Here is an 11,184-nt window from a genome sequence, read left to right as displayed (position 1 = left end):
TTGGTGGAAGCTTGTGTTGGATTCAGCTAATATTCCAAAACATGCTTTAATTTTATGGATATTTTTAATAAATAGACTAACTACCTATGTAGACTGGCTGGCAAGGAGACTTGTAAGTGGGTTTTGCAGGAAATAAGATTGAATGCAGAGACAAATATTTTCTTTGAGTGTTCCTATGCTAAAAGAATATGACAGCAAGTTGCCTGGATTTGCCTAAGGCAGCAGATGGGTTGTCATTGGGAGAATGTTCTGGACTAGGGAAAGAAATTGTAGGGTAAGTCTCTATCAAGTAGAGTGGGAAGAGTTGCATTAGCTACTACTGTGTATTATATATGGAGTTGAAGACAAATGAATAATCACAGATTCTCAAGCTTGCTTCTTACAGAGGACCAGGTGATTAAACATATTGTAGATGATGTTAAATGAAGGGTTGATACATTTCCTATCAGAATTTCTCCTAGAGATGTAGCTGTGAGGGACAGATTAGGGTTCATTTGGTAGTTGCCTTTTGGATTATTTTTGTTGACATGGTGTCAGCTTGGTATCCTGTTTTTCTGCAAGTAGTGTCGGTTACACAGGTCTGAGTTCCTTTTTTTGGTTGCTGCTATGTTTGTGTGCATGCTAGGGCCTCGGCTGCCTGCCCTAGGGGCATGATAGCGTGCCCACGCAAGTATGCCATGGCCTTGGCTGCGTGCCTTGGCGTTGACTGCTTGCCTATGAGGGCTGCCATGGCCTTGGCTACCTGCCCATGGGGGTTGCCTTGGCCTTGGCTGCTGCATGCCCTAGGCTTGGCAGCATGCCCATGGGGCTGCCTTTGTAGGATGGGTGCTGGGGCTTGTTTAGGTTTGTTGCTTGGGTTGCTACTGGTGTGGGTGTGGGTGTGGTTGATTATTTTTTTCCTTCTATTTCTAGATTTCAATGATAATAGCTGATTCATAAAATACATACATAGAACAAAATTTGACTACAAACTTAGTTAGTTATAGGCAATGGCTATAACTCTATTCAATATCTTTTTATTAGATATAAATTTTAACAAATCCACATTGAATTATATTTCTTTCCTATATCTTTCATAGCTTGCAAAATTTTTAGAAGATCAAAGATCAATAGTTATGCCATCAATCAAATATTTAAATTTCAAGTAGGCTTTTAAGCCAAGAGTCTTGCAGCTCAATTGACACCTTCTAGTGTTTCCAACGGAAACGTATAGATTTTAAATCCCCCCACCCACTGTTGAATAAATAAATAAATAAATAAAAGGTCAAAACGCCATTTTAGTCCTTACACTTTGGTGTCACAGTCAATTTGGTCCTTACATTTTGGGAGCGGTCAATTTGGTCCCCGCTATTTTCAAATCATAGTCAATTTAGTCTTTACCATTAGATGACTAATGGAATCTGCTGAGGTGACAGATAGAATGCACACATTGTATAAATTAAATTAAAATATAAATAGTCCTTCTACGTTAACACTTCCACGTCAACTTCCATGTGACTCTCACATGACCCACTTATCATCAACACTCCCACTCACTGTCAAACACTATTGAATTCAAAATACTCAAATTAAAATTCCGAGTCCCTAACCCACAATGAACATGAATTCCTTCTTCTTCACAGCCAAATCTCTTTTGAATTTTAATTTGGGTATTTTCAAAATGTGTCTAAGATTACTCCTGGTCCCTTTGGTTTCGCAGAGGACACATGTTGCCGACCGACCTCATCTATGTCATCCCACGTCTTGTTTAGTTAGACTGTCAAAGTTGCTTGCCAGTGTTAAACTCTGACCATGTTAGCAAAAATGTCAAGTTGCTTAGATGTACTAGATTTTGAATTCAATAGTGTTTGACAGTGAGTGAGAGTGTTGATGATAAGTGAGTCATGTGAGACTCACATGAAAGTTGATGTGGAAGTGCTGACGTGGAAGGACTATTTATATTTTAATTTAATTTATGCCACTTGTGCATTCCGTTTGCCACCTCAGTAGATTCCATTAGTCATCTAACAGTAGGTACTAAATTGACTATAACTTGAAAATAGCAAGGATCAAATTGACCGTTCCTAAAATGTAGGGACCAAATTGACTGTGACACTAAAATTTAGGGACTAAAAATGTGTTTCCGCTTGAATAAAAAGAGGTCCATGATAAATGGAGGCAATTATGTCTCTCTTATGGGTAAGTATAGCCATGATAAAGAAAATAACTAAAATCAAGGAAAAAAAAGACTACAATAGTGGCCTATATATTGGGGGAATACATACAAACAAGCATGAAACAAAGACATTAGAAAATATTGTTCTCATGAAAACATTATGGGAACATTGCACTTTATCTCACTAAACTATATTCTCTATCACACTCACTTCCATAGACTAGGAGAATGTATATTTACCCCCATAAACTATTGCACATGTAGGGTTGGCAACAAGGCAGATCACGTCTTGATAGTTAATTAGTATCTTTTAATTTTGGAAACAAGACAACATTTTGGGATATCCCAAAATGGAATTATATGCACAAAAATCTTCATTCACAACAACATATCTAGGGGTGGTAACAAGGCAGATCATGTCTAGATCTTGGATGCCCCGTCCACGTCCTATAAGATAGTTGCCTTGCCTCGCATGTTGGGGCAACTTGCCTTGCATCCTTGCCCCACAAACCTCACTCACGTGTTAATTTACTCTGCCTACACCTATTAAAATAATATAAATCATATTTGAAATTGCAATTAAATTGATCACATCATATCAAATCAATTTTTACCAAGAACTCAATAATATAATCCAAAGTATTTAACAAAAAAAAAAAAATCACAATAATAACAAAAGGTCTTAATTTCCAAGCATTTAAATATTTATTAATACAATAAATTATAGGGTATTTTTGTGAAGTATTAATAACACATGGGTATTTTGTAAATATATGTGGGTCGGAACAACGTAAATCTGTCCTTGCCCTGCACCACCACCTTTGAGGGCCAAGGCGGGTTGGAGAGGAGTAGAGCAACATCGTCATCCCTATATAGTACATACCGTTAAATGGTGGCAATATTTGACACAATCCTTAAACATGACATGATTTTTTGTGAGTTGGTGTTGAGTGTAAATAGTTTCATGTCAAAACAGATCAATTAATGGGTTAATTTGGTGTTGACCTACTTAAATTGCAATCAACCAACTGAAATGATGCGATTCATATTAATAAATATCATTTTTATCTAATATAAATTTGAGTTCTAAATAGAATTCAATAAAAATAATTTTAATGATTATATTGATAAATTTGAGTTCTCACTCTTCCACATTAGCCCCTACTAAATCCACATCCCTCTCTTTGTATGTTTTTTTCCTCACATATCCGATCAATGCTATCAACACAAAAAAAATTTACAAATTTTTTCACAATAATAGAATTATCAAGATTTTTATCTGGACTCATCATTGACTTCACTTTTTTATCCACCACTAAAATTCAGCCACATTAGACGGGTGTGTAATTGTTTGTCGAATTTCTTGTGTCTAACGACTTTCTCCACATTTCCACGTACCAACTCCCTCTGAATCTCCCAAATCGCACACCCCAAATAAATAATGCCAATGATGATGATGTGTAGTAGTATCACATAGCGGAGATTCATATTCCAAATCACATATCCAAATAAGTTATTTTCTTGTTTGTGCTCCTCCTCCTTGTAGTCATATCTGCATTTGGTAAAATGAAAGGTGAGATGGGGGAGATAGAGTGATTTTGGCTTGAGAGAGAGAGAGAGAGTGTTGCTGTGACTTTGAAATTTTTTCTGTTGTTGCTGTTGAATACTTTGATTTTGAGATTTTTACTTTAGTGTTTGTGTAAGTGATCGTGGGTTGAGAAAGTGAGATTGATCGAGAAAGAAATGATTGTGAGCTAAAGGAGATGGGGAATTTGCTGAGAAGAGCAGAGAGAAGAAACAGAGAACAATTATAAAAAATAAAAAATAAAAAGAAGGAAGTAAAGAAAGAGACATTGGTGTGTCAGTGAGTATTTGTCAGTAGGTCACACTTAAATATAATAAAAAATGAGAAGCAAAAATTAGATTGTGAGAAGTAAGATGAAAGTGCCAAGTAGTGTTTTTGTAATTTTTGGCTTCTGCTCTCAAAATAAAATTGAGAAAATGTATTCTAGATAATATGGTTTTTGCAGATTCTAAAATATCCAACCGAATACCTCAATATTTTTTAGAATGCATTTTGTGATTAAAAAGCTGTGAAAATTTATTCTAGTAGTGCATACAAACACTAACTTCAACGACGAAAACGTATGTTGACTTCCACTTTTCACCACACTAAACACTAGAAAAGGCAAACAATTTTATTTTATTTTTTACTTCTAAAAATCTATGCTAAAGTGCTCCCTAGAGTTACAACCTGAGAACTCCCCCTCCCCCCAACTCTCAGGAAAAATACATCCATAACAGATTATACTTCCTCCAATTCCCAAGTCTTATATTTTAAGGCTTGTGGAAATAATAAAAGTTTTAAACAAAGAAAATGTCGTTTATGGTATAGTTCATGATGGGTTTTTACTAGCTCTACGACTTTGGCAATTTGATGTCAAGTGAGATGTAATAGCTTCATAAATTTCCATAAGGTTATCTTTTTTTTTTAGGGTCAAATTTTGAGAATATCTTCCTTCAAAACAAATGAAGACTCTACACTATATGTAGGGTGGTGGACTAAAATTCACTTATCTACAAAAGCAACTTGGACCTTATTGTTTGAACTCAAATATCTAGAAATATAGGAGATAATAAAAAGAAGTAGAGATGTAAACAATTTAATTAAAGAAAAGAATTAACATTTGTTTTTTTAAAAAAAAAAAGATATCTAGAAATATGTTTTACTAAATAAATTTAATTTTGGACTTCGAGGACCAAAGTCATCTACATAACTTTTTGTTGTGATAAAAGTTTCATTTTAGATGATGTACTTACAGCCACCCTTCTGGCCTATTTTTTTTGAAATACAATCTTTATGGATAAGTCATTTTTCTATGATAAGACTTTTATCTTATTATACATATATATTTAAAATTAAAAAAGAAAAAACTAAAAATTTGAATTTGTATACATGATATAGTGATCATTCTCTAATCATGATGATATTTGCTAGCAAGAATATTATGTGAAGACAACGAAGTTCATTGGTTTACTTGTCAAAATAATGTTTTAGTAAAATTTACTTAGACAAAACTTAAGAGCTACATATCTTCTATCTTTTCACTACAAACAAAAAACAAAGTGAGTTATGTACCAGGAATATGAACCTACACGTTGACTTGTTTCGTTTCTTAAACTTAAAAATTATTCTTTTTGTCCTAAACTGTTAAAAAACATTAGAGTTTTTCCTTCTTCTATTTTTTTTTTTTTTTTTTTAATTCAATAGTTGGAGATGGTGGATTTGATTTTTGAATATTTCTTTTGGAAACATTAAGATGTATCAACTAATTGAGTTATAAGACTCTTGGCATAAACATTAGAGTTTTAGTTTTTTTTTGCACACTCTTTTTTACTTATCCTACATGTCTAATTGGGTGGCACTAATTTTAGCATTAAAGAATTTAACATGTCTGACTTGGAATATTAAATATATATATATATTTATTTATTTATTTATAACCCTTTTATAGCTTAAGGATGGAATATGAACTTCATGCAAATGCAAGGCCAGTTTTAGGCCTAGGCCTAAAGTACCCATTACAATAAAGTCTCATCCCTTCAGAAAATACTACAACCATATTATAAAAAGGGCCAAAATTTTTTTTTAATAAAAAAATTGTGAACTATTTTTCCCTTTTTCAAAAAGACCACCAAAATATTAAACTACTAGAAACCTAACCCAACCAAAACCCAAATTTTTTGACAAAAAAAAAAAAGGATTGTAAATGTGCTGAAACATCAATAGTGATTAATTTCCCTTAACAAGTAGACCATTTTAAAATTAGCCATCCAATCTCCAACATGACCACACCAATTAATCTTTATCTTTCTCTTAATACAAAATCAAAATTAAAAATTAGATTTTAGCCATGACCACATTCAAGATAAATTAAACCTCCTTTTAATAAAAAAATTATAAATTTTCATTTCTTTTTGTTAAATTTTATACTTAAACTATGATATTTAATTTTCTATATAAAATAAATTGTAATTTGGTTTGTAATAGTTCATCAAGTAAAATTTTTTTTGGTTAGTATTAAATAAATTTATTTTATTGATATTTAAATATCAAAAACCAACTTAAGTTATTGTTTTAGGCCTCAAATTATGTCAAGTTAGTCAAAAGCAGATGTTAACTAGCAAAACAATATTTTTGCCCAAAAAACTGCCCAAAGCTTGACTTTAAAGATTAATTTGTTTATTGATGATGTCCCATGCAATGGTCAAAGAGACAAAATAATGGAGAAAGTTATGTTTTTTACTTGAGAGCCAATAGCCTGCTTGATTGTGCAGCAATGACACTAGTGGTTGAAGGGCTCTCCTCTAATAAAACTTCATAACCATCCCTAAAGCTATCCATTCCTTGGGCAAGGACCTGCCAGAAAATCCCACCTACCAATGGGCCCTTATTACTTGAGCTGTTGTAGATCTCTTCATAAAGCTTTGCAAAATAGTTGTCCCTCTGATCCTGGGTGTACCCTGGGAGCTTTGATGATTTGCCAAACTCAGCCAAGACCAGTGGTTTTTGTAATACTGATTGTGAGTCTTCGATGTGTGCTTCAATCCATTTATCCACAAAAGCAGCTTGAACAGAATCATTTGAATTCGGTAACCTGCCATTTTTATCAAAAGAGACAATATTTAATTATTGACTTCAAGAATAGGGAGACAAGATTTTTATATTTTAAAAATAAAACATGAATTTATAAATCAAATAATAAATAATTTACTGTTTTCAAAAGAGAAGGTAATTTACAATTATATGAAATTTATCTGCCTGTTAAAAAAAAAAAAGGAGACGAATTGTTAATCAAATGAAAAGTTATCATATGATGTTACCTTGGCAAAGAGTTGCCCAAAGTATAATTTGAACTTTTCCGGTTTAAAACACACACATTGAAAGATGTTGATCGATGCAAATGAAGGCAAACACAGTAACGACTTTTTATTTTCTTGCATCAAAGTTTAGAAGATTACCATTGTTCTGGATAGAGATGAATTGTGGCAAAATCAACTCCTGGTAACTGATTGTTGGAAATGAAATCAGTCCCAACAAGTACATTGCCAGGATTGAACTCCCTTCTCGGTGGTATTGAATCCCCATAAAATCCTTCAAGCCCTATTTCCAGCAAATGGTTACTATCAATGGACTTAACAAATGCTGCCATTTCTCTCACCCATTCCTGGAAAGGAATTCAAAGATGAAAAATAAGAAATATTTGACGTAGTTAATAATCAAAATAACAAAGTTGGAAGCTTTTTGTGGATGGATAGTTGTCTTGTCCCAATATGGGATTAGCGTTAGAAAAAAAAAAAAAAAAGAAGAAAATTAAGGATTTAGCCTTCATCATAGTTAAATATCAAAGTCTAACTTTTTGGATTGTTTTTTTGTTTGACTTAAAATGTTTTAAAAAAATAATAGAACTAGGGACAAAACAAAAATTTACAATATATGCAAATTAGCTTCTTTTTTTAATGAGACATGATGCATATGTGAAGTGATAGATTAATTTAATGTGAAATTGTCTATAGAAAGACTCTTTAAAAAAAAACAATTTTTTTTATATATTTTGTGTAACTAAAAATACTAGCCAACAAAAAATTATATTAATATAAAAACAAAGTTTAGCTACAAAATTGATTATAATCTACTATAATTTCCTTTAAAAAAAATATTACTACATATTTTGAAAATTTAACTGTTGGATTGTATATTCTTTATGCTCTTAATACACATATAAAATGTTGTGTCAATTAGATATTATTTACTATATGATCTATAACCTTATATTTTATACATAATTTTAAATTACAAAACTTATAATTTAAACAATTTATTAATGCTATAACTATTGATCTTTAAATTTTTATAAATTTTGCAAGTATGGAGGATATAAGAAGAAAATGTAATTTAATGGTAGATTTGTTAAAATTCACCTCAAATAAAAAGATATTGAATTGACGACGTTGTAGTCTTAGACTACAACTAATTTTGTAGTCAAACTTTATTCTTAATATAATGACAAATGATATATAGTTAAGTATAAATTAAATTTCCAAAAAAAAAAAAAAAAAACTAGACAATGCCACCACAAGACACCCATTCATTGCCATTTGCTTGACCACCGCCACCACAACTTGTTGACTGCCTACATAACATCGTTGCCGCTCGGCCTGTTCATCATCACCTTCATGCCAGATGCTTGCCGCTAGCCACCAATTATCGGCCATCACCACCGGGCACCACTTGGCATGTATCATGCCATTGGTTTCCAATTATCAATTGCTACCATTGTTATTGCCACTGGCACCATTATATTCGCCCACAATCTCTCTTGTCACTATAAATACCATCACTCAATTCCTTTCCCCAACTATTATTGTCATTAGAAATTTTCAATGCAACCAAACAAAATTAGATGGATAAAATGGCTTAAGAATTAAAATCGCAATTAACGATTAAAATCAAATCATTTTACACTAAAAATATTTTAAGTAAGAAAACATTTCATTATAAAACACGCAAAGCCTTAATCACCCCCATTGTCCTAACATGGATTTAGCACTATATTTGGATTCTTAAAACAAAAGAATCATATGCAGTTGCAAATCCATGAGTCTCTCTATGAGTTTGTGTTCCATAAACAAGATGAAAATATGATATTGTATACGCAATCTAACAAGAAACACAATTTTTGTGTGAGTATGTGAGAGAAAAAGAGACCTGAACAAATCCACCAGAGGGATCAGTTTCGCAACGAGGTTCATTGATTAGTTCCCATGCAAAAATCGTCGGATCATCTTTATACGGTATCCCAATTATCGAGTTGGCTCTTGTGAGAATGGCCTGCAATCCAATGTGCCACCAATGGTCAATGTCAAACACAAATCAGTGTTAAATGCAATTTACCAATTTGATACATTTCTTCCAAATTGTGTAACTAAAATTTTTACTCATTCCCTTATTTTCACAAAACTTACTTTTATAATAAATTTTAAATGTTTCACTTTTATAATAAATCTTAAACGAGAGATTGTTAGCTGTTATTAATAGCCAAAAAAATAATTTACATAATAAATTTATAATAGAACCAATAACAATATTATGAATATAGTATATATATATATATATATATATATATATATATATATATATATATATATTTTGCTTATGATGGACCCAATTAAAATAAGGGATGGGAAATGTAAATTTTTTGGCAAAAGATTCTATGTCCATACCATAACTCATTAATTTTCTTCACCATTCTCAAAACATACGTAACTACGTTACTACAAAACTTTTTTTCCTTTTCTTGAGAAGGAAATAGAAGACAAAACTTAAAAAGGCACAATAGAGAAGGTGGACCCCAAACAGTAACTACATGCCATAGAAGGGCTTTTATAGCATGCTAACTCCGCTGCATCTTTGACCCCATTATACAAAAGAGGCAAACAATTTATGGACTAATTAACTTCTAAAGTTTGAAATTTTAACTTACCTTGTTTATCTTCTTATTTTGATTTGTGTGTTTTTCATAAACAATTCTCAAAAAGTACTTCTTAGTTTTTAGATTATGTTTTGAAAAGCCAGGAAAGTATCATGTTCAGAATTTGTACCTAGAATATTTATCAATTGTCTTAATTTAAATGTAAAAGGTATTTTATGAGACGTTCTTATGACAATTCTCTCATACATTACGTCTTACGCACTGTGAGAAATTGATCTCACAAATTTGTCTCAAGAGATACTATCTTCTTGTATATAAGATACTCTGTATACCTTGACATGATTTTTGTAGTATTGTTTGACGACAGTGTTTGTATAAAAGTCATCATCGTTCTCCAAGGTCTGGCCACTCTCCCTAGCCCATTGCACATATTGTTTTCTTCCACCAAAATCAGCAAAGTTGTTTACCAAGCTCAATATCAGAGGTAGCCCATATTTTCTGGATTCTGAGATTACAAAGTCCAATCCCTGACATAACCACAAAATATTCACACACAAATTTTTTTTCAAATCAATAAATAAAGCTATATAAAAATATAGGACCTTAATTAATTAGTCAAATCTTATTTGTTTTTTTCGAAGGTCAATCTGACCCAATATAACTGATCATGATGAGGAATCCATTCATTGAAACAAATTCTATAATATAATCATACCTCAAACATTTCCTCATTGTAAACACCAGGAGAAGTCTGAAGGGCTCGTTCAACCCCATCACTGAATGCCCAAGTTCTTAACACATTCATTTTAGACTTTGCTGCTAGTTGGAAAGTAGCAGTGATGTTGTCCCTATTGGCAGGGAAAGATGCCATATACATGAGCCAATAAGCATTGAAGCCGTTTAAGTACACCGAATTCCCATTTAGAACAAAACGAGTCCCGTTTGTTGTAACATAAGCAAAACCTGTAGAGCGAGCTTCACAAAGATTTCCCTTTGTCCCTAAGAGCACCACTAGGGTTAGTAAAAGTAAATTGGAAAATCTCTTCCCTGACATAGCTTAGCGCTAAGCCCTGAATATAATTTATAATCAGGAGTTTACACTGAATAGTAAGAAGTAAGAACTGAAACCAATGATATATTCTTGATGAATTATAACAGGAGATAGAGGGAAGAATGGGAAATGAAAGAAATCAAAGGACAGTGAGGGGTGTCAAAGGTTTGGGGTGTGTATACCATATAAGCATGCTCTCACGGGTTATATATAGAAGGTAGCTCGTGCATGTCATAAATATTGTATCTATGCTGAAAAGTGTATAGGATGCGCACAGATTGCTTCACACAATATGAGAGGGAGGATACTCTATTCAATTTATGAGATAATTATGTTAGATACATGAAGATGTGATATTTATTACTCGTTTAATTATTCTGGTATATCTTTTCCTCTTTATTTTATTAGAAATTAGAGTTAATTGTATGAGGATTTACTTTCTTTTTATTTTTATTTTATGGGGTATGAGGATTTACTTTACGCAA

At 32.2% G+C, this 11,184-nt stretch overlaps 1 protein-coding gene across 1 annotated transcript; it reads right to left on the bottom strand.

Moving 5' to 3' along the window:
* Positions 1-6,458: 6,458 nt before the first annotated feature.
* LOC142618583 (mannan endo-1,4-beta-mannosidase 4-like) lies at positions 6,459-10,702 on the bottom strand. Its single transcript, XM_075791526.1, has 5 exons — positions 10,364-10,702; positions 9,981-10,175; positions 8,925-9,047; positions 7,178-7,383; positions 6,459-6,813 (listed from the first exon to the last, which is right to left on the bottom strand). Exons 1-5 carry the CDS (start codon positions 10,700-10,702, stop codon positions 6,459-6,461), a joined length of 1,218 nt encoding a protein of 405 aa, XP_075647641.1.
* Between the last annotated feature and the right edge of the window lie 482 nt (positions 10,703-11,184).

Source organism: Castanea sativa, chromosome 12 (genome assembly GCF_040712315.1).
Source record: "Castanea sativa cultivar Marrone di Chiusa Pesio chromosome 12, ASM4071231v1".
Classification (NCBI taxonomy): Eukaryota; Viridiplantae; Streptophyta; class Magnoliopsida; order Fagales; family Fagaceae; genus Castanea; species Castanea sativa.
This window is presented reverse-complemented; position numbering and strand designations above follow the sequence as displayed.